Genomic DNA, 24,954 nt, shown 5'->3' with positions numbered 1-24,954 from the left:
AAGGGTGGGGCATAACACCAAAGTTAAAAACAATCAGTGACACACCTAGTTTCATCTTTGCCCTCTGCAGTGATGGCTGTAAAATATTCTCTTATCAGAGCTGTAACTGGTTTTCTGGTTACCAGGAGCAAGGATGAACACTATGGCTGTATGGTCAGGCACAATAAGACACAGAAGAATCCACGTCAGTTGTGATTTATTGCAGTAGTACATCGAGGAAGTATGGCACCAATAAACACTGCTGGATTTATCTAAACAGAAAATGTGCTATGTATTAATGACCATTCACTGAATCTAATACAAAGGGAACAAATATGTTGCTACCTGCTAACAAGAGTTAACACAATGTAAAATCATTCTAACTTTACATATCTTAAACATCAAGGTACTTCAAACAGAAAACTTCACATTTTTACTCTGTCAATTAATTAGCAGTTGAGCCCAAGGCTCTCCTGCACACACCTGAACTCAATCTCTCTCAATCAAGCCAGGCTCCTCCTCCGTCCTGCTCCTCAGAGGCCGTTTACACGTACATGGTGATTTTGATAAACGGAGACATCTTCCTTCGTTTGTGCCCTTCGTTTACACGCAAACGGAGATTTCTCCCCTGAAAATGAGTCTTTCTAAAAACTCCGGCCAGAGTGGAGATTTTGAAAAACTCTGGTTGCGCGTTTGCATGTAAACTGAGATAAACGGAGATAAACAGAGTTATCGGCAGCCGACGTCACAGTATGCACCGGAACTTGCGCCTGTGTCAAAAGTGCGACCTATGTTACTATGGTGACAATGGATACATGGAAGGCTTGAGCTTCTCATTACACTGCCACCTACAGGTTTGGCATGCTCTTGTGTATATATACACGGGTAAATGTAAACGAAGATCTTTTTGAAAACAGAGACGGTGAAATGTCCGTTTATGAAAATAGCTGGCAACGTGTAAACGGCCTCTCAGACATAATCTTCACAACAGTGGTGATTTGCTCCATCAGCTTTCCTCAAAACTTGTAGACAGAATAGCGGACCTCCAGCTGAGGTGTTATGTGGATGTCGAGGAAGGGAGGAGCAGACTGGAGGGTTGGCAGCCATTTTCCATGCAGTCATGTCAAGCAGTAAAGACACATCAGGGATTAGTTCTAGCTGTAGCTGTTCAATTCAGAGCCAGTCGAATAAATGTTTTTTTGCTTATGTGCAATGTCTCATATCAGGTAATACATAGCTCAAGACATTTGGAAAAATATTTGGATACTGAGGACACTTCACTTATTTCTCAGGGAAATAGTAGCTTGTTACATTCATTATTTACTACCTGAGGCTTGTCCAGCAAAGGAAGCATTCTGTGCAGAGAGAAATAAAGGTGGTTATATGTGTTCAGGTGATATCATATCAGCATATTACTTTCCTTTTAGCTTTTATCAATTGCTAACAAGCGTGTACATTTAAGATACTTTTTTAAAACTCTTAACACAGCAACACACGTACATCACACATTTGGCTACATGGTTAACGCTACTCAGTAGCACATCTTTTTTATTAAATACCAATACTACATTTTAAAATGAAAAAAAAAAAAAAATTCTACATACACTAACTCTAACCCTAACCTGACACAATATCAAATGAATATTATAAAATATTATTAAATACTGGCACATGTTTTCTGTCCAAGAGGAACATATAGTCACTCACAATACAAACAAACAAACAAAAAATAGAATTACTGCTTTGAACACTGTTTAGCGCAGACAGATGATCAGGAACCTCCATCACCTCAACATCCCCCCACTTCTCGTCCACTGGGTGAGCAGCTTTCTCACCGACAGATATAACAACAACATCATCCTCACCCTTCATCACCAACACCAGAGCCCGGCAAGGTTGTGTTCAGAGCCCCTTCCTGTTCACCCCCTACACCAGTGACTGTATCACCCACCCATGATCAGTGACCTACAGCTCAGTGTTACAAAGACAGAAGAACTGATGATTAACACCTCCAGCACACACAGCACAGCACACACAGCACAGCCCACAAGTGTTACTGTTACTGAAACTGTTATGATGGTGGAGTGTTTCTAATATCTCAGACTCATCCTGGCCAACACACTACTGACGTCCACACATGCTGCCACAAAAGACTCTCTGTTTGCCATCTGCAAACTCAAGGCACCTTCCGTTGCTGCTCTCCAACTATCATTCAACCCATTCTCCTCTGTTGTTACCTCTTTTCTTCACCATGTTAAAGGGTAACTTTGGTATTTTTAGAGATGGACTAAATTTTCCCATGGTTTTGTGTCAAACGGAAACAAACATTTTTGAAATTGGTCCATGACTGAGGAAAACTGCTGCAGCCAGCAGCAGTGAAACTGACTGCAATGAAATTTCTGTGGCAAATGGAGCCTGGGTCAATTTTTGGCCACCAAAAGTGCTTGGCTTTGACTGACAAGCTCAGATTTTTTTTTTTTTCAGTCAGTTTCTGTGTGTTCGCTGGGCGTGGCCTCCTGGTTCCCTCCTCCTACTAATCCTCCTGAGTGGCAGCACCTGCTTAACCTGCACACCTGAGTCTCGCCAACAATCAGTTTGCTGCAGTATAAAACCCTGGCTCAGGCTGCCACACTCTGTCGGATCATTTAGGCCTAGTCCACATGGACCCGTTTACTTCTAAAATTGAAGTTTTTCGGGCTCCGGTTTCCAAAAAAAAAAAATTTGTCCAAATGAGTGGTATGATAAAAAAATATGATGTCCACACGAAACTGCAAAACCCGCTACCAAGTGATGTAATACACATGCCAAAGCAGTAGGTGGCGATGTAAATTCTAACAGAAAGGCCATTTTCATTTTCAGTCAGAGTCAATACCGGAATAGGGAAATAAAAATAAAAACAACCCGATCCACAAAAATAACGCAACCTAATTCAACAGCAGAGGCGCCTGAACGACCAACTACACTACCACGACAGCAGCGACGGGCCTGCCAACAGACGTAACGACATAACGTATCCGATCAGTCAGATCAGTTGTCCAATCTAAAACTGATATCCTATTAGGGGTGTGTGTCTGTGAGTAAAAGACTTCTGCGAAGTCTGCACTTGTGTATAGATGAATTTGGCGGGCGATTTGTGTATGCCGCCATCTTGTGGCGGCGCCATTGCTGCGGTGACATGTGTCAGTCATCAATTCATTATGCTGTCATTGTGAACTGACTCTCTACAATGACACCATCATGAATAGCTGGATTGATGATGCTAGACAGTGGCCTCCGGTAACTGAAGAAGGTATCTTAACTGAGTACCAATATTAATTTAGAAATTAATCATTTGTTTGAGCGATAAGCAGGAAAGATTAGAGTAATAGGGAGATAATAGACTGTATCATTAAACACTGTGTAATATAACGTTACGTGTGCTGACGTTAGCAAGCTAGCAGAGTGACATTTAATCATTATGGACAGGCTATGTGACTAAAAACAACAACAGGTATTGTTTTAGGTATTCAAGAATATTTTATTGATCGCCTGGCCTCCGATGACCAAAAAAACGGCAATTACAGGTCTCTGATTGAGGGTCAAAATCACTTGAGCTGCGGATGGGTCGGGCAAATTTTACACCGCCTTTTAGACGACCATCACATCATATTGAAGGTGAATGATCGCCTTCAATGATGTGATGGTCACGTAGCCTGTCCACAATAATTAAATGTCACGCTGCTAACGTCAGCACACGTAACGTATGCTAACGTTATATTACACAGTGTTTAATGATACAGTCTGTTATCTCCCTATTACTCTAATCTTTCCTGCTTATCTCTCAAACAAATGATTAATTTCTATAATAATATCGGTACTCATTTAAGATACCTTCATCAGTTACCAGAGGCCACTGTCTAACATCATCAATCCAGCTATTCATGATGGTGTCATATGGTTCACACTGACAGCATAATGAATTGATGACTGACACATGTCACCACAGCAATGGCGCCGCTGCAAGATGGCGGCATACACAAATCGCTCGCCGAATTCGTCTATAGGCTACTCACTTCCCTCCTCGCTGAAAGCCTCCCCTCTCCCCAACTCCTCGACTCCTCCAAGTGCATTTAACGTATTGAGACGTCCTACAAGATGGTGAGTCTCAATCAATTTTCGGGTCAAGTGATCGAGGATAGAGGACGGAGGAGCCGACAAGGGATATTAGGATGAACTCCCTGCCCGCCTCAGCCATCATTTCATTTAAGCCTTCAGCACCACTTCTATGAACTACAATAAACTGCCTCTAACCATCCAGTTTCCTGGTTGTGTTTGCATTTGGGTCCTAAGTTGACCTGTCACAACACAGGTGGGATAAGCAAGCAGCAGTCGTTTCGCCGCTGCAGCGGTCTTGCTCAACGGTGGACCAATTTCAAAAAGTGTTGTCCTAATTAGTCACTTAGACACAAAAAAGGGAAAATATTGTCCAGGCTGGAAAATACCGAAGTTACTCTTTAACTCCCTCCAGCAGAAACTCATGCAAATCACACACAATGGCCACAAATAGATTGACCTCCCCACCCCTAACGTCTCAGACTTCAATAGCAAAGCCATCACATGCAGAGCACACACCAAAATACATGACCCCATGATTCCCCCTCAACCCATTCTTCACGCAGATAACTGTCATGTGTGTAGGTGCTATGTGTGTATATTTATTAATGTAGATGTATCTGATGTCTTTCGTGTAGTTATGGTGTGTGTATTCCTGTTTATGTGAGGCTCTGTGCAGACTGTGATCAGACAAATTTCCTTGGAAAAGGACAATAAAGAATACATCTGCTCTCAGAGGAATATGAATTGGACTGGTATGGGAGGTGGGTCACCGTTGCTCTTACACCATGCCCTCTTTAGTTTTTGAGTTCCTGTAGATCATCATCAGTAGGTATCCCAGCACAATAAGGAGGATGGCGATGAAGAGGAAGAGAATGCCACTCCAGGGCCCTATGGGCAGAGCCTTCACTCGCCCAAGTCTCTCTTCTGGTACCATATTGCTCAGAGTCAGCATGTACCCTAAAGCCCAGCCTACAGATGTTCCTCCTGCCTGAAAACACACAAGAGAGGAGCCAGTGAAACCAGACACACCACAGCCAAGCCTACTGATGTCAGTGCAGCAGACAGCTCTGTTGGTAAGTGTCAGTGGTTTGAACATATACTGGTTTCATTACTTCCTTTACACCTCACCTTTATCTGAAAAGAGATGGAAGAAAAGGAGTGCTCATTGAAACCGTAGCCCTGCAGTAAGAGGACGCGGATGTAATTGGACATGGCGCAGGAATGCTTTATGAATTTCTCCTTCAGGTTTGGATTTTTAGTCAACTATGGGTGGAAACACAGTGGGTTAATACACACACACACACACACACACACACATATATATATATATATATTTTTTTTTTGTGATAAAGATTATTCAATAGCAGATAACGTGGGTTTTTTGGGTTGAAATAAGAGTCAACTGACTCATTACAAGGTTTTAAACATGAACATGTTTGAGAATCCTTATTTATTAGGGGCTCAGGGAGCTGTGATTGTGAGCGTACCTCAGAGAAGGTCATGTTGCAGATTCGTATGATTGCCTCCTCCATTCGGCTGGGGGATGTGATGGAGATGTTGGTGAGTTGGTTCATTTGGCTAAGTGTGTAGAAGAAGGCAGAGAATGCCTGTGGAGAGGATGGGGCACTGAATCAATACAGAGTCACACACTCTTCCCGAGCAAGGAAAGATTAGTTTTCATAAAAAAAATAAAAGATTAAATGAGGACACTAACATGGGGTGGAACTTTAAGTTTCTCCTTAAATAATCTTGAGCTTCACAAGTTCCGGTTTGAGAATGAAAAGAAAAAATGTCAAGAAGGACATATAAATGGCAAAAATGTAAATTGAAAGGTTCTCAGTGCTGTACGATCTTACCACTCTATCACAATGTATATGACGTTCTTCAGCAAGCTGTGAATTAAAGCTGTAGGTGAAAGTGTCACTATATTCACACAGCACTTAATAAGACAAATAAAATGTGAAAGTTATATTTCTCTGCCTACTCTATTGCGTTATAGGGCTTCTAATGGCCTTACTGTATATGAATGAAAACAATAAGAGTCAAGGAGGCTCTAATTTAGCTGTCAATGATGTGAACCACTGCTCATGAACTGCGGGCAAACTATCAAATCAGTCAGCGCTGATCAAATACAGATCAAGATTTTGTTACTGCATTGCCTTTTTCTCCCCTCAAATATTGTCAGAAAGATATCTCAGTGTGCTGTTTAGCTGTAAAATGAGAAAGTCAGTGTGGCTGATGGGCAGTGCTTGGTAGTCCGTCAACCTTTTCCAGCTTGGTGACTGGGACACTAACTTTCTCATTTTACAGCTAAACAGTACACTAAAATATGTTTCTGAAAGCAGTTGAAAACATCTGCAGTAACAGAGTCTTGATTCATATTTGATCAGCACTGCCTAGTTTGACCACAGTTCATGAGCAGTAATTGACATGCTGGACACTCTTTTGAAATGTGCCCCTTCATCTATATGTTGTTGCCGTCTGGGTCTAAAAGCTTCCTCACCATGAATCTTCCTCTCAGGGTGGGCTGAAAGACTCCATCAAAGGAGCACTAGGAGTAAGAACAGTTGTCGAAGGAGAACAACAATTTTACGTTGTCCCGGCAGCTCTGATAATCTCCTGTGCCCACCACTGATACAGACATATGGGGGTCGAACTGGGCTGGTCTGTAGCGCTTAGTGCACGGAGAATCAAAGACATCCTCTCCCAGCTTGATAGATGTGTTGTACTGTCGTGGATAGCAGGGATGTAACACCACCGGTTTCACACCCTGAGTCTGTACAAGGCGATAAATACAAAAGTGAAACATTCTCCTGGTAAATATGAAAGGAAAATGCAGCATACGACAAGTTTAATTCTAAATAATGTGGTAGAACAGGTAAACATTCTCAATTTACTAGCAATTTATATTGACAGGTAGTATTTATACTCCCTATGTGCGATCATACATTATGTATTTCACTGAAGAGCACGTACTTACATTGCTAGTTTTATCTACAACTTTTTGAGAATTACAAAAAAATAGGCTTACCTTTGGATTGACAACCAACCAATTCCAAATACTTAATACTTCCTTTATTTATACAGCATCAGGTTGTTGTGATATTTTTCACATTTTGGGAAATTTTAGCTATTTTGCAGGGAGTTAGATCATAAGATTGAATCCTCCAGCATCTGGTTAGCTTAGTTTGGCACAAAGACTGGAAACATGGGGAAGCAGCTAATCTGGCTCTGTCCCATGGCAGTAAAATCTATGTACCAGCACCTCTAAAGCTCACTTATTGACATGGTATATGATGTCTACCAAATCTGTAAAAAAAAAAAAAAAACCTGAAGGTTTAGAATAACAATTTGTGGTATGCGACTGTTTCTTGGCCTTGAGCAATGACTTCCTAGCATCTTATCACTGTGTGATTACCAGGCCACCAGTGGAAACTCCAAAAAGGTTCAGAAGTTGGTAGATACATTTTGACCCCTTCAGTCAGGCTAGTTGTTCCCCCATTTCCAGTCTTTATGCTAAGCTAAGCTAAATGGCTACTGGCTCCAGCTTCACATTCAAAGAAAAGACATTAGAATTGCTAACTCTCTGACAATTTGGGAAATAGCTAGTTGTTTTCATGCAAAGTATTCCTCTGAGCAAGCTTGGTGCAGCAGCTTGTTGTAGTAAATATACAGTTCACCCAAGGCACTCTGGTGCAGATATCGTTGTTAGCAAGTGTACTGCACTACTGGCTTTGACAAGAGCACAGAAGGGAAACTAGCTAGCCGTTACTAGCATCCCCATCAGAAACAGTTGGCTGCGAAAATATGGCGAACACTTAAACTGTGGTTTTTGTAGGTGTCAAAACAGCATTGCCAAGCTTCTGTGGCATACTCCTACTTGCTTCTCCAAAGTGGGGCATGCTGTACCATCTACTGTAGGTAATACACTGACTAGGGATAAGTACCTCATACAGCCCCACCTCAAAAGATCAGAACCATCACTTTAGGGCAGAAATCATGAACATTTCAATATTTCTCAACAACAGCCATATGTAACAGACTTTACACTTAATGGTACCGTGATAAGATGAGCCAGCAGCCTCTGCAGGATCTGCACTTGGCCGTAGCACAGGAAGCTCTGGGTGTATAGTCTGTAGGTTCGTCCATAAAGCTTCAGCTCCATCACATTGTCTTTGTCCTCCACCTCTTCCGAGGTCTCAAAAGTGATCTGTGTGGAAGCTCCGCCTAAATCCAAAGCTCCAGTTGTCTCTCTGCCTGGATTCAGCCAACGCGCGACAAAACCATACTGAATGACAAGAAAGGACATGTCAAGATGTAACAATTTCAATTGATGTAGGACAATAGAAATTTCCAAAACTGGACAGAGTTTAGAAAAAATCCAGTCAAAAACACTTTTCCAAAGCCCCTGTGTGTGGAATTTTTCAGTCATGCAACCAACGTGAATTGAATGCACTATATAATTAATAATAATAATAATATAATTGCCATGAAAGCACATTAGGATGGATTTTTGCCTCTGTGACTTCCTGTGTGTTGAACTGAAAAGTCAGAGCTCACCTTGACAAAGTTCTCAAGTAAGTAGTTGACTGTGGCCCAACCGTAAGCCCCCTCCTCCTTTCCACTCAGCACGCTCGCATTTTTGAAATCAAAAGGGTAAGACTGCAGCTTGTTTTCCACTTCCTTCAGCACCCGCTGAGACTCTGTCGCATTGACTTTGCTATTAAAGAGAGGTGAGACTTAAATGGAGAATCAAACAATATTAAATCCTTCCATGATCCATGCCATGTACTGTCTAAACAGGAAGTTCAACTGACTTCAGGAGTCTCATGCCTGCAGTAGCTCCCAGATAGAGTGGAGTTTCATGGTGCCTGGATTTGGGGATATCCTTCACAGCTTGTTTCAGACAGGCGTCCAGACTTTTTGCTGCATCACCAGGAGCACCTGCATAACTGGATATCCCTCCACCTTGACAGAAAGAGAAATTAGTTCTGCTTTTTAAGAACTTCTGACCTTCTCGAAAACTCAAAAAGCTCGATGGAAGAAATCTCACAAGCAACAACTGGCAGTTACTAAGATGGCAGACGTCATTGGATAAGTTGTTTTAGGATGATAATGTAGAAGTTAAAGCCAGAACTTTACCACCATGACAGTCTGGGTTAAAGCATCAGCTCAGGCAAATTACACTTACCTTGGTTTCTATCTAGCTACCCAGATGGTTTTGGTTTAACTTGACCAGGGTTTAAAAAATATCTTTGTAGATCTCTTGAAATCTGTAATTGGGGTGAATGGATTTTTTTTTTTTAAATTTTCATTTACAAGTGTCATTTTTTAAGCTGTGAGCCCTGCAAGTTGACCTGTACTGTATTGTGATGAATTTTAGATCTGAGAGATTAATTGATGGATCTCAAAACCAGGTACAATTAAACCAAACTTATCTGCATGGCTAGAATCCACGAGAAGTAAATGAAAATATGCATGTAACAACTGTTACGGTAATAAAGAGTTAGCCTGAGATCTACCATAAAAACAGGACCTCTCGGGCAGTACTTCCTTCCAGGCCGCTAGCTGACCACAACTAGCTGTACCAATCAAATACTGACATGACTACCTGCATCTTGTTGTCACTATCAGCCTTTAAAGCTCATACCAGGCAAACACTATTCTAAAGCAGTGATGCAGCATCGATTAAGCCAGCCTTCTCTCACCCACTGGGAGGAGCTCACCTTCTCCATGACACTCGCTGTGCTGGCTAACAATACCAGTGCCATTTAGCTTGTCAGCTGGCCATTTGTAGATGTACATGGAGGTGTGGGATGAACCGGCGTCCAGAACAATTCCATACTGAAACACAGAGCATTAAAGTCAGAAACAAACAATAGGGAAGCAGAACATACAGCAAACCTCCATTACCTTTAGCTATTATCAATGCTGCTCAGAATGTACATCGATGGAGTTACCCCAGTATGTTGCTTTGCTGATGTATCACATAGACTTGATATGACATCTTGAGTACCTCAGTGCACCTCTCATAACACAGTATCACAGACTACATCTGTGAAAAAACACTACCTAGCTGGCACCAGACGTCAACATGACGCCAAAAGGACCTTACACTCTTACATTGGACAGATGTTACATTTTGGTTGGAATGAAAATCGGGTTGAAGATATTTTAAATGTTCAAAAATGTTGTGTGGACGTTTTCCTGACGTTGGGTTTTGTTCTCCATACCTTGCATCTATATTTTGTTATCTAATTCTAGAGATGTTGGCATGAGACGTTTTCCTGACATTGAACTTTGGTCACCCAACGTCATGACCTAAACTCAACCAAATGTGGACGTCTAATAATGTTGGTGACCTGCTGGGTAGTGTGAAGTTCTGTTTTCCATAGGTGGAAAAAGTACTGAAAATTTGTACTCAAGTACAAGTACTGTTACATTGCTTAAATTGTACTCAATTACAAGTAAAAGTACTGGTGTTTAAAAAATACTTAAGTAAAAGTACAAAGTACTCTTCTCAAAAACTACTCAGAATATTAATTACTTTTAACCGATGGATGTTTTATTGTGTCGTCAATAGTAGGCATTTGATTCGATTCACCTGTATAAAATATTAAAAACAGCTCACCTTATACAGTGAAATTACTGCAATGATATGCCTATTATGAGGCAAGAGTGTAAACACATGGCACACACATGAATACAAGGGGCTCACTGACTCCACAAGAGTCACAGCTTTCCAGTCAGCCCCAATTTATCCAACTGTAATACTGTTTAAGGACCCCAATATGCAGGAATAATAAAATAGAATAGGCGAAATTACATAAATACCACACGCAAAATAACTGCATGGGTTTTGCACAAAACTGCAAGGGATTACAGTGAAGTGGATGTGTCTGTAAAGGGGTAACGCTTATCATACGAAAACATTTTCATTCAGGTATCTTGAAGTAAGAGAACAAGGGACCCCTTGCTCGTGCCCTGTTTTCCATGCTAAACGTTAGCCTAAATTTGGAGCACAATTAACACCCTTACCGACAAGCTAACATGACATGGTTAATTTTCATGGTTAATGTTTCATATGACATAGCGTCACTCTAGCACAAAATATAGGCCTGCTGAATGTCGGCCTGTGAGTATTAAATGACTACAGATTTAATTTATTGTAATGACGGTGGTTGTCCAAATATTATGCTAAAACATTTCTAAGAATTGTAGCTCAATTATGCAGGCAGGCACGCACACATATTAGCTAGCTCCGTCTTATTTTAATATCAGGCAAATCAATGGCAGAGACAATATCTTTGCAGACTTATCTTAGCCAAACTAATAACCAGTGCTTAATTTGTAAAATTAGAAGTAGGGGAACACTTTGGGCCTCTGAGAGAGCAGTGTTCCCCCACTCCCAAAAGTGGGGGAACACTTTTTTAAGCGGCACCCGAGCCGCCTCACTGCGCAACTCCGAATAGAATGGTCATGACATCTAGTGTTGTTATGGTACCAAAATTGGATCCCACTGTACGATACCAGTGAAAGTATCACTGTTCTGAGTAGTATCACGATACCACAGCAAAAATGAGGCAGATGTGCCTTTTGTCATTTATAAAAAGATAAAACACTTTTCTATAATACATCAATGATATTTCAATGGAATAAATTACATATTGACTTATTCATAGTTCAAAAACAGTGAATAAGTGATTAAGTGATTAACATGGGGGGGGGGGGGGGGCAAACTGTGTTTGGGTGGGTGGGACCAAAGTACCAAAAGGCACTCTTAATGAATAAAAATGATCAATCCTGCCATAGGGAATCATTATATATGTTCCAGATTAATGGTTCCTAAGCTTCTTGTGTGTGCAGACCCAAAATCTACCATACAATTGTTGATGGAGCACCTCAATTTTATTGCTAGCCCGACTACCTAGCTAGCAAAACAGCTAGCATAAACAGCAAGTGTACCCAGCCTACTAGGGATGCATGATAACAGATTATTTCCCAGGATCTAATTTGCAAATTGTCCCCAACTGTTCAAGCCTATTGTTGATGATAGGATATATAGAGGAACACACACACACACACACACACACCAGCCAATACAAACTGCACGCATGCACACACACACACACACACACACACACACACACACACACACACACACACACCCCTGCCAATACAATGCAACACAGTTATCAGATAATATGTGTACTAGATGCAGATGTAAAGGCTTTTCAAAGTAACAACAGTAGGGAACATTTGTTCATCAAGTGTCAACCTATACAAAGTTTAGACTTGATTTCTTTCCAAACTAATCCTGATTAATCCACTGCAGAAAAAATGGCACCAGAGAGGCAGAGAGGATGAGAAGGCAAGAAGAAAAGTACAGGGAGAGAACAAAAATTTAAACAAATGTGTTGTCCCACTCACCCAAATCTCACACACAAAAACGAATTTTAGTCAGTTCACAAAAAAGGGTATGCCATGCATCCATGGAACATAATCAGATTTTCTTTCCTCCTCAAATGGATAGGTAACATCTTCAGCATTACAGAAATGTATCATATGTTGGGTTATTTTTTGAAATCCACAGCTAGAAATCTCACACAATGCAGAAAACCAAAAACTGTCCCACTCACCCTGAACTTACCCTAGGCTATATTCGAATATATTTAGAACTTAGATTTTTTTTTTGACAGCCCTAACACACATATTTACTGCTGGTCTATTCGCACGGGATTAGTATTACCTGAGGTAATTGTCCGGGACCCTTTTACAGAAGGTAGAAGTCGCGGTAATCTTTACTGACATTGTGCGGTAATTATCACTGACATGGCACATTCGGACGGGACTAAAATCTATGGTAATTATTACTTTACCCCACGTACCTAAAACTAATCCCGTCCAATAGTGCTTAAGACGTAGTATACCATATAACAATAACATAGGGTACTTTATTGTGTAATTCTGTAGACAAAGAGCAAAGGCAACATATGGCAGTTTCATGTGTCTGTGATATTAACATAAGAAATCCACCCTAAGGTGCTTTCATGGCAAACCCTCAAACCGCTTCTTCAATGTCACACCCTTTGTTTCCTTCCGTCTTTTGGTTCTTTGCATCACTTCCTTCTGCTAAACACCGTTGCTGACACTGACATCGAACCTACTGCATGTCAGAGCAGGAAAAGAGTTAAAAGCTGTACGTTCCTTATTTGAGCATTGAGCTGATACACACAGATTTATAGCTGAGCAAGTTCAGACCACAGAAATGTTTTCTTTGGACGCTCCTCTTGACTTGACTGTAAAAAGTGCCCTTTTAACCATCAATACCAATATACATTTTATTATCTCAAGGGAAGTTCTAATGTGCAGAGCTACACGTATACATTAATGAAACCCTGATACAGTGGGACAGCACCTGTGTCCTCGGCATTTGGCAGAACACATCTTTATGACCCATGGTGCGAGTAAGTGATGTATAAAGCAAAGGAAAGCTGGAATAGAATCTAAAAAAATTAAAGACCCTCCAGAAAGTCAGACTGCCCTACCTTCAGCCTAAAAAAAGGGGCAAATTCTTCTCATTACCATGTTCTCAGGTGGTGTCTCTATCTCTTTAGCTGGAATGACCACCAGCAGAATCCCGACTAGTGCCAGTATCAGCAGCACAACCGCACAGATGATTTGGCAGCGCCCGTGGAGACTCATACTGGAGACTGTGTGCTCAGATGCTTCTTGCAGCTCTGAGTGAAACCTTGTGAGCACTTAACGCTCAGTAAGGAAACCCACATAAACAGTGGGCGTGCGCTGAAGAACTGTCTGTGGGTTTGGTCTGAGCTTTTGATAATAAGATTGCCCCTGTAGGGCCTCACGAACATACACACACACGCTATAGAAGTTTTATGGACATGTTGATGATAAAGGTTGTCTTCCTGGCTGTGCATAGCTGGACACTGCAGTGATGGGGGTGTGGATGATGTCAGAAGTGCAGCCTCTGTCAAAGCTGGAGGGCTTTCAACGGGTACAGCACCTGCCTGGGACCAAGGCCAGATGAGCCAAACCTTGTTTTTTTAGTTACGCCACAAATTTCCTAGTAATCACAATATCCTTGGGTGACATGGATACAATAGAGCATCACATGAAGTCAGTTCAATGAGTCAAGATATGAGGGTGGGAAAAACTGGCTCTCTTAACTGATGGAAGGGATAGAGAACAAAGAATAAGAGACACAGGAGATGCAATAAATGAGACTAAAGAATTCAGTCATAATAACAATTGCAGATATACAATGTAAAAGAGGAAACTATGGTGCAAACAAGAGACCAGATGAATGCATTTTGATCAGATTTCACAGGCTTATCTCTGCTGCTTTCTGTCCCCGTCCCTCAGACTGCAGGATGTGGTGGGGCAGATATAAGGGGCCTAACTGAATGTTGCAGAATCTGGCAGCATGTAAGTAGATCATCCGACCTGACTCTGCCCAGACTTGCCTTTCAATGCACTTATTTAATACAGTATCTCAGATATATCACCAGAACATTTGTTGTTTTTTGCTTTGTTGAACACAATCCAAGGTTCAAGCAAGTTCCACAGTCACACTGAGCACTGAATAAATCAAAAAATGATGGGGATTACTGTTGGCAGGTCAGGGCCTGACAGATTAAATCCAAAAAAACCCCTGTTTTGTTCATGAATTCAAGGTAACACGGCCTGACTAACTGATATACAGTGTTGGGCAGTAGCCTTACTAACTTAAGTACATTTTTTCAGTAGTGTAGTGTACAACGTCAGAAATACACACAACAAGGGCTGAGAAAAGAGCTGAGAGACAGAGAACAGTATTAAGTAGGAAGACAGGAGAAACAATGACATACTGATGCCACGTGTTATTTGCAGTACATGTTCATGTTCTAATGTCCCAACAAAAGAGGTTTTTGAACATTTTTTTTGCCTACCTATTTGTTTGTCTGCCATTTTTTCCTCACCACTATTTGACATAAAGTCAGAAAATAAAAGTAGCTTTGCAAGTAGCAAACTACTTTTGCCATTTTTCGGGAGCTTGGGTTGCTACATTTATCTAGGGATATTCAGTGTAGTGAAACTTTTTTGGGATGTAGATTAACTGGTAGCTTAGCTCACTACATTTTCCAAGTAGCTTGCCCAACACTGCTGATATACAAATGATCATTTTATGGTTGAAGTACCCCAGTAATCTGTGGTGGTACTTGGTTGTGTTGGGTGCACTGATACATTGATCCATCTGTGTCGCTGTCATCCCTGGCTGTAAGCCTGTAAAACACTCAAAGCAGTGTCGGATGTACTGATATATAACGTCCCACTGGTGCTCAGTTGGATTTAGGTCAGGGCAACGAGAGGGCCAGTCGATGGCATCAATGCCTTCATCATCTAGGAACTGCCTACACACTCTGGTCACATAGCCCGGGCATTGTCCTGCACCTGGGGGAACCCAGGGCCCACTGCACCAGTGTAAGGTCTAACAGCAGTCAGGTACCGTTGGCTATGACATTTAGGTCTGTGCGACCCTCCAAGGATATGCCTCCCCAGACCATCGCCAAACCGGTCATACTGGATGATGTTACAGGCAGCATAACACTCACCACGGCATCTCCAGACTCTTCCATGCCTGTCACATGTGCTCAGTGTGAACCTGCTCTCATCTGTGAAGAGAACGGGGCACCAATGGCGGACCTGTTTCTGTTTCTGACAGTTTGGTCAGAAACATGCACACTGGTATCATGCTGGAGGTCATTTTGTAGGGCTCTGGCAGTGCTCCTCCTGTTCCTCCTCACACAAAGGAGCAGATACCGGTCCTGCTGCCGGGTTGATGCCCTTCTACGTCCCTGTCCAGCTCTCCTCGTGTAACAGCCGGTCTCCTGGTATCTCCTCCATGCTCTTGAGACTGTGCTGGGAGACACAGCATGTATGGATGTGCCATCCTGGACGAGCTGGACTTCCTGTGCAAGCTGATTGGTCTGCAGGTACCGCATCATGCTACCAGTAGTGACAAGGACACCAGCAGAACACAAAACTAGAGATGAATCAGTCAGGAAGGATGAGGAGAGAGCAAGTCTGTGACCACCACATGTAAAATTATTCCCTTTCTGTCTTGCTTTTGCCTCTTCATGGCACCTGTTGTCACTTTCATTTGCACCAAAGCAGCTGAAACTTTTTTTTTGGGCACTGTATGCTCCTATTGAGTTTGAAACCTACTGACATTGTGGCTCAGAGGTGTTACTCCTCTCCTTCTCCAGCAGAGGGCCTGCTGTGTTTACAGTCATCACCGGGCCGTGATGAGCTGTGACCGGCTGTGATGCAGTGAGGGGAGGAGGAGAAGGTGGAGGAGGGGGCGCCTCTTTTCCTGTTCATCCCCAGCAGTATCTGGAGCCGGTGGGCGGTGCAGACCCCTGAAGACACCGACAGCCTGCGGATGCTGACCAAAGGATGCGATTGGTCGGGGGGCAGCTATTTTAGAGCGGTATCACATTTTGTATTTGTGCAGGGAGAGGAGCCGCTACAGTGCGTCAGATAAGGTGGGAGGACAACTGTAAGAGACAAACAGGTCTTCTTTGTCTTCAAAAGACAGACAACAATAGTCTGTTTTCTTCTCCGGGAAATAAGGATTTGCTCTCTGCTGTTTTAGTTTGAGGTCCTTTTGGCCTCTTCAAGGACACTTGTGCAGACAGATTGTGTTAGGGCACTGAGTCATCTTTGGGTCGGTGGGATAAAGAGACAAAGCAGCAGCTGTTGGATATGCGCAGACACACTGTGACCTGCTCAAGATCTGCTTATATGAGTGTTGTACGGGCTTACTGCCAGGGATGACATCGGCACAGAGAGGTGATGCAATTCTGTGAAAGCTGTCACTTTAGATTTACAAGTGTGATTTACAGCTGAGGCCTTGCCTGACGCATCTCTGGGAGGCATCAGCCTGGAGACCACTGATAGAGGAATAAGAGGCCTTTGTAAACAAACACATCTCAGCATCCACTGTGCCTCCGCCGGTAGATGCTCTTGTCTCTGACGCTCTTCCTGTTGAGGCTTTATCGACATTTCTCCATCATGTTCAGCTCAGACAGACTCACAGTCCCGGAGTATGTCAGCCGGCTGCAGAGAGGAAGGAGCGGCTCCGGCTCCGATCCCAAAGCAGTCTCTCCGGGGATCAACGCCGACGTCCAGGCGGTCCTGGACAGCGCGCTCCCCGCCCTGCGCTCCGCCATCAGGAGGCTCAAATCAGCCAAGGAAACCTCCGATTCAGATGACACCCGCAGGGCCATCGCTGAGCTCTACCAGCTGGTGGAGGAGGCCTGGGTTTTGCCCACCGTAGGCCGTCAGGTGGCCGAGGAGATCTGCAACAGGATCCGACTGGATGGAGGCCTGGAGCTGCTGTTACAGCTGCAACAGACACCTGCTGTGGAGATCACCTATGAGTCTGCAAAACTGCTGGAGCAGATACTCATATCAGAGAACAGGTACAGTGTGTATGGACAAACACTTTGACAGTATGATGAAGTGTAATACAGCAGCTGTACCATAAACAAACAAGTTACCCCTTTATGCTCAGCTTCTGTTAAGATTATTGTTCTCATGTGGTTTTTGAGGCCTTTATTTATTTCTGAATTTTGTACAGGAGTAGCATACCATGCTATACAATGAAATAAACAAGTAGGTGTTTCTGCCATATGATCTATTCAGGACAAAACAACAGAAACAACTCACCAACATAATAAGCTTATGTTTTATGTTTAGAAGGGGACAGAGCACAATAATAAACATGCTCGCTGAAGTCACATAAATGTGCCAGATTTAGCCATACAGGCTAATTTTCATCTGCAGTCCCTGGCAGGTTGATGGTATATGTGTATATAGGAAAAAGACAAAACCACACAGAAACACATAGGCCTAGGCGCAGATAAAAACAGATTGATTGCATGTCCACAGAAGGGCACATGAGCACAGGGCAAGCATATAACCATAGACAAAAGCACATAAGCAGGGACAACAGCACACAAGCACAATCATCAAGACAGTTAACCATAAAACCAAAGCACATAATGTAAACACAACATACTATACATAAGCACATAAGCCCTAACATACAGTAATGAAACGAGGACATTACCACTAATTCAGATTATGACAGCATGTTTGATTGTCCAGAGAAATGTGACGTTCCTGAGCTCTGTGGGTGCAGTGTTCCAGTTGTGTGCAGCTTGACTGGAAAACGCTGACTTTCTCTGTGGTATTTAACCAAGATAAAACTGAGGTTCTTGTTACTGGAGCAAAAACTGAAAGAGAAAAGCTAGCTGACCATCTAAAATCATTTGCATTAAAACCCAAAGAACATGTAAAAAACCTTGGTATTATAATTGATCTGGATCTTAACTATGACCACCACATTAAAAATGTAATTAAAGTGTCATTTTATCACCTAAGGAACTTTGCCAAAGTCAGACCGTTTCTCTCCCAAGCAGATACAGAAAAATTGATTCATGCTTTTATTTCCAGCAGACTGGACTATTGCAATGCTCTTCTGTCTGGTTTGTCCAAGAAGGCCATTTCTAAGTTACAGCTTGTGCAAAATGCAGCAGCACGTGTTCTGACTAAAAACAGACAGAGGGCACACATCACTCCAGTTTTAAAATCACTACATTGGTTACCTGTCAGTCAAAGAATACATGTTAAAATTGTTTTATTGGTTTTTAAAGCTCTAAATGGCCTGGCCCCATCTTATCTGTCTGACATGCTCAAAATATATGTGCCTTCAAGGTCCCTAAGATCTTCAGACTCAAATCTCTTAATTGCTCTGAAGGTTACAACGAAAAGGCATGGAGAGGCAGCCTTTGCTTATTATGGCCCTAAACTCTGGAACAGTCCACCTGGGGGTCTTAGGACCTCTAAATCTGTTGAAACTTTCATACGATATCTTAAGACACACCTTTTCACCGTGGCTTTCTCTTGAAAAGTGTTTTTATGTATTAAATGCTGTTACCAGGCATTCTTTTATTCATGCTTTGATTTTGATTTTATTTCTAACAAATGTCATGATTGTCTTTTCTGTTCAGCACTTTGTAATGCATTTCATGCATGAATTGTGCTATATAAATAAAGTATTATTTATTATTATTATTATTTTACAATTCCTTTCTGGAAGCAGATCTGGTAGATGAATTCTGCTATTGTTAAATAAATTCATTGAGTGGAGGGGGTGACAGGCCATGAAGAATTTTATATACAAGTAAAATATCGTCAAATTTGATCATATTTTTGTTGAAATTTTATGATGATGGTATGAATTTGACTGTTTATCCAATGTTTAACACCTGTTTGTTCAGTCTTTCTACTGGTTTTATTGTAGTTTTGCCTGTTTGAGGCAGTAATTCACGTGTGAAAAAAATCATTGCACTGAAGTACAACTTTGAGGCCTCTGTCTTAAGAGTGGCACCTGATGTAGTCTAAAATTTGCCAAATTGAATTTGACTCTGTTCCACTTCCAACTAAGGCTACAGCCAGGCTGTTTTTATTGCTTTGTAAATGGTAATGGTAGTATTCATGTTTTTGTGTCTCCTCCTTATATATCCAAGTTGACCTACGTATGGCATGTTTTTCTGATTATTCCATTCATTGTTCAATCTATAAAATGTTTGAAAACTGTGACAAACACCTACCATCGAAGTCTCAGCTAACGTGATGTCTTAAAATGACTTGTTTTGTCTGACCAGCAGTCCAAAACAAAACGTTATTTAATTTACAGTGAAATATAACAGAGAAACACTGCCCATCTTCACATTTGAGATGCTGGTGCCAAAGAGTGTTTGGCATTCTTGCTTGATGGATAACTAAATAATCAATTGTCAAAATTGAAAACAGAATTTTGCCTACTATACACTAGTAGTAGGCAAAATGAAAAGACTTAAGTCTAACACTTTCTCACATCTAAAGACAATGTTAGGTTTAAGTCACACATAATAAGATTTTGCAAAGACTGGGGATCTTGCAGGGTCATTATTTACAAAACTACAACTAGATTTCTTTTGAGATTATTCCCATCCTGCTCCTGATGGAAAATATTATGCCAAACTCCCTTTAAGAAATGTGGCATATTAACAATTCCTTATGTGTCTGCAGAACAAGATAGAAGGCGTCATATGTCAACAGTATTCTTGTCAATTCGACATCAGTATGATCTATAAAGAAACTGTATTTGCGTGCAAACTTTACATTTTGGAATTTTTGCCTCAACTCACACCAGCCTCCACTGAATAACTGTGGTGTTTTAGCTGGGGGAGTCCGTGGGAATGAGAGACAAACAGGTTCAAAAGTTCAGACTTCTAACTAAATTAAGTGCTGGTTGGTGGATCAGATACACACCAAATTAAGCACAGACACTTGGTCACTCCACAACTCCCCATTGCTTCTTGTTCAAGAAGTCATTTGGTGTAAGGCTGGCTTAATTTCATTCATTGTTGTTTCAGCCCTTGTTACCAGTCACACCTGTTTGTGCCTCATTTGTTCAGGAGTATTTGTTTACACTTCACTTAAGAATTGCAGATAGTCTTTTTGATTCTGTAGGTTTTAATATCTTACAAACCTCTTTTGGCAGAGATTATGTAGCCCGTATAGGTCTGGGGGTCATCCTCAACCTGACTCGACATCAGGAAGATGCACAGCTGGCTCGCAGCGTCTCTGGAATCCTGGAGCACATGTTCAAACACACCGAGGAGACATCTGTCCAACTCATCTCTAACGGAGCCTTGGATGCCCTCCTCTACTGGTGCCGAGGCACAGATCCCACTGTGCTGCGCCACTGCGCTGTGGCACTGGCAAACTGTGCCATGTACGGAGGCCACCGCTGCCAGCGATGGATGATTGAGAAACAGGCGGCTGAGTGGCTTTTCCCGCTGGCCTTTTCCAAAGAGGATGAACTCATTCGCTTCCATGCGTGTCTGGCTGTGACTGTGTTAGCTGCAAACCGAGAAATCGAGAAGGAGGTGGTGAAATCTGGAACCTTGGAACTGGTGGAGCCATTCATCGCGTCTTTGGATCCGGATGACTTCGCCCGCAGTTTACTGGACAGTGCAGACTGCATGCAGGGGAAGACAGCGGCTGATCTGCAGCATCTTTTGCCTTTACTGGATGGTACAAGACTGGAGGGAAAGTGCATTGCGGCCTTTTACCTTTGTGTTGAGACCAGCATCAAGTCTCGTCAGCGCAACACCAAGGTACAATCACTCACTTTCCATGCTGCTCAAAATTTTAAGTACTACTGTCTGGTTGCTTTGTTGTGACTGAGTTTTAATGTGTTTCCTTCAAGATATTCCAAGAGATCGGAGCGGTGCAGAGCTTAAAAAGAATTGTGATGTATTCCAGTAATGGCACAGCCTGTTCCCTCGCCAAGCGGGCACTGAGCATGATGGGGGAGGAAGTGCCCAAACGTATCCTGTCGTGTGTGCCCAACTGGAAAACCTGTGAAGTTCAGACGTGGCTGCAGCAGGTTGGCTTCAGTGCCTATTGTGACCGATTCCAGGTGTGTTTAACACTTTTAATAACTAACACAGAGATAGATATGTGCAAAAAGATCCAGCTACTAAACAACATGTCTGACATTTCTCACTCTCTTACTGCACAGGAGCTCCAGGTGGATGGAGACCTGCTGCTGAACATCACAGACGAGGAGCTGAGAGCCGATCTGGGAATGACTGCAGGCCTTACTCGCAAGAGGCAAGTGGTACAAAGCTCTTCAGCACATGAGCAATGTGACACCAGTCTAACTATCTGTTCTGTCTCATCCTGCAGGTTTCTGAGAGACTTGCGTGTGTTGAAGACTTATGCCAACTACTCCACATGTGACCCAAACAACATGGCTGACTGGTTAGTAGATGTCGACCCTCGTTTCCGTCAGTACACCTACGGCCTGGTCCAGTCAGGAGTGGATCGCAACAATGTCCAGAACCTAAATGATGTGCAGCTCCAGCAAGACTGCCACATACACAACGGAGTCCACAGAGCCAAAATACTCTCTGCCATGCGCAGGCCTCTAAAACCATGCCACACAGACGCCCAGCCTGCAGGGCCTGACGTGTTCATCAGCTACCGTCGGACCACTGGCTCCCAGTTGGCCAGGTCAGAACTGAAACAGGATTAGTGTGAAAATAAAATGGGTTAAATTAGATTCACTGCATTTTCACTGACTTTCTCATGTCCGCCCTGTCCCAAGCCTCTTGAAGGTGCACCTGCAGGTTCGAGGATACAGCGTGTTCATAGATGTGGAGAAGCTGGAGGCCGGTAAATTTGAGGACAAACTGATCCAGAGTGTACAGCGGGCGCGCAACTTCATCCTGGTTCTCTCTGCCAATGCGCTCGACAAGTGCATGGGTGACACTGACATGAAGGATTGGGTGCATAAGGTCAGACATCTTCCATTGTCTGCACGTGAAGGACTCCATGTTGAGATGTTAGCTCTCATTAAAACATTAACTCCATTGCACTTTAAGCCTTTGTCGAGATAGTCTACATTTATATTGATGCAACAGCTGTTTGTGTAATCATAGCCCTGTCGCATTCATACACTCTGTCTGAGCTGTCTGTTCAAATTACCTATCACATTTATATATTGTAACTACAACAAGGGATAAGATGTTTTCAATCTGTGCTGTAACAAGTCTGGCTCTTTTAGTATTTTGTAGACTCACTGGAACTGTCATCCATTTTGCAGGAGATTGTCACAGCCCTGGCTGGTAAGAAGAACATAGTTCCTGTCACAGATAATTTCCTGTGGCCCGACCCCATGTCTCTGCCAGAGGACATGAGAGCCATCCTCAACTTCAACGGCATCAAGTGAGTCGCTGTACGCTCTAAAAACCCAAATAAACCACTGTGAAAAACAGGCTGTTATTGGTTGGCACAGCTGTGTAACTAGGACAGTTTCACATTGCTGACCACATGTTTGTGTGGCGTACACACCCACGGTTAGCTTTAATTAGGAGGGGAAATCCCTTTCTCTTCAGGTTTAACGGCTGATTTAGTTTGATGTGTGGTTCTGTATCAACTACACATGCTCATGCTGACATTATTAATATTTTAAAGCCTTTTGTATTTCTTAAATGAATAATTTATGAATACAAGGGTTACATTTTTATCATTTATGATCCCTGTTTAGCTGATCTGTGATACATCCCTTAGAGACAGTGGATTTCATCAAACGCCTGTTGCCTTTTTCTTGACACAGATGGTCCCATGAATATCAGGAGGCCACCATCGAGAAGATCCTACGCTTTCTGAAAGGACACAATGACCAAATCGACAGCGCAGATGCCTCAAAAGCGCAGAAGAAGAAATAAACCGACATGAACAGTTTGATCTCACCTATAATGACTTTAACTGATGCCAAATTCCACATGGCCTACGGTGAACAGGCCGGCAGCTTTCCCTGCTCTGCCCCAATGCATGTGAATTGAATCTGATTGTGTTTATCTTACATGCTCAAAGAAAGACCTAATATACTGCAAACATTAAGAGGAGATTGAAAGGGGATTTCAGATTGTATATAATAAACTGTAAGCCTTTAATGATAGTACCCTCATACTGCTGTACATGTGTAATCAGGTACCGTACACGCCTTCTGTCTCTCAGGAAAATAACTGTGATAGATCAGCCATCAGTGGCGCCCCAGCAAAATCATCAATAGCAATTCACTAATCACTAACATTATATGCAATCAGCTTTCGTTTAACTCATACTGTACATTCACAGGACCAAAGCATATTTGTGTTTAATGTTCGGGTTGATGCATTGGATCATTCATGATGACAGTTTCCACGGTGGCATAATCTAAACCGAAGGAATGACATATTGTACAGAAATAATCGAGCTACATGCTGCAGAGCTGCAGCCCTTATTTAACCAAATAAAGATCGAAGGAGTGTACAGGCAACGACAAATACCCATGTAGTATTAAATGTTTTCTTCCTTCTGTATAATTAACTTTGAATTAACGTATATGAACTTACAGAAGTCAAAAATGCAAATGAAAATGACTCCATCTGTGTTAGAGTGTCTTGTCGACTGCCATTAAAACATAGTGTGTTACATTAAACTACCATTTAAGATTGCTGACTTGAGGTTTCTTTGTTATCAGTGTTATCTGCTTTCCTTGCTTCCTTAGTGTATCTAATGGAAACTAAAAGAAATCCAGCAATATACAAGACACACTGAGGTTTGTGAAAATATTAAAGGTGACAGGCAGATTACGTCTGCACCTGTGCACCTGCGTACATCACAAATTAGGTTAAAAAAAAAAACCTTTGTGATAACTATGTGATGAAGCATTTCTTCTTTCTCAAAGCAGTCATCAAGATGTGTTGATTACTGTTAAATTACAGCCTGAATGCTACAGCTGCTCTGCAGGGCTTTTGTCTACCTTACCTTTATATTGTTCAACTCCAATGTCCCTCTCAAACCTTTTATTAAAGATATACTATGCAGGATTTTCCTAAAAACAATAAATAGACTCATACAGTGGTGTATTTTTCTGCAGTGGTTCTGCCCTCTGATGGTATTTTCTAATCTTCTTCTTATTTTATGTGTTCTGGACGGACAGGTATCAGGTGAGGCTGGGGCTTCATAAAAAGGAAGTGAACAGGTGTCAGACTGTAAGCAGCGGGCATCCAAGAGACACAGCGCGGAAAAAAAAAATGTAAATATAGCGACGTGAGTCACTACACTAAATCTGGGGTTGGCTTTTACTTTCAGTGGCAAGCGTGTTTGCAAACAGTAACTGACAATCCTGCATAATATATCACTAAACATGTTTTGTGTAATTTCATTTTTTATCATCATGTTTTTTAAAGTTCTCAGTGTGAAACA

The 24,954-nt window shown here is 42.2% G+C and overlaps 2 protein-coding genes across 2 annotated transcripts; one reads left to right on the top strand and one right to left on the bottom strand.

Moving 5' to 3' along the window:
- Window positions 1-3,875: 3,875 nt before the first annotated feature.
- On the bottom strand, window positions 3,876-13,813 carry LOC125889506 (ectonucleoside triphosphate diphosphohydrolase 2-like). Its single transcript, XM_049577550.1, has 9 exons — window positions 13,660-13,813; window positions 9,801-9,918; window positions 8,892-9,042; window positions 8,635-8,794; window positions 8,135-8,362; window positions 6,578-6,850; window positions 5,562-5,681; window positions 5,203-5,337; window positions 3,876-5,062 (listed from the first exon to the last, which is right to left on the bottom strand). The coding sequence occupies exons 1-6, from the start codon at window positions 13,777-13,779 to the stop codon at window positions 6,626-6,628; spliced, it is 1,002 nt and encodes a 333-aa protein (XP_049433507.1). The 5' UTR covers window positions 13,780-13,813; the 3' UTR covers window positions 3,876-5,062; window positions 5,203-5,337; window positions 5,562-5,681; window positions 6,578-6,625.
- A 2,624-nt stretch (window positions 13,814-16,437) lies between these two features.
- sarm1 (sterile alpha and TIR motif containing 1) lies at window positions 16,438-24,180 on the top strand. Its single transcript, XM_049577545.1, has 8 exons — window positions 16,438-17,561; window positions 20,693-21,311; window positions 21,404-21,616; window positions 21,719-21,810; window positions 21,886-22,212; window positions 22,307-22,496; window positions 22,805-22,926; window positions 23,318-24,180. Exons 1-8 carry the CDS (start codon window positions 17,098-17,100, stop codon window positions 23,427-23,429), a joined length of 2,139 nt encoding a protein of 712 aa, XP_049433502.1. The 5' UTR covers window positions 16,438-17,097; the 3' UTR covers window positions 23,430-24,180.
- The last annotated feature ends 774 nt before the right edge of the window (window positions 24,181-24,954 follow it).

This window comes from Epinephelus fuscoguttatus, linkage group LG5 (assembly GCF_011397635.1).
Source record: "Epinephelus fuscoguttatus linkage group LG5, E.fuscoguttatus.final_Chr_v1".
Classification (NCBI taxonomy): domain Eukaryota; kingdom Metazoa; phylum Chordata; class Actinopteri; order Perciformes; family Serranidae; genus Epinephelus; species Epinephelus fuscoguttatus.
Note: the sequence above shows the minus strand (reverse complement) of the source record. Positions and strands in the feature narration are given on the sequence as shown.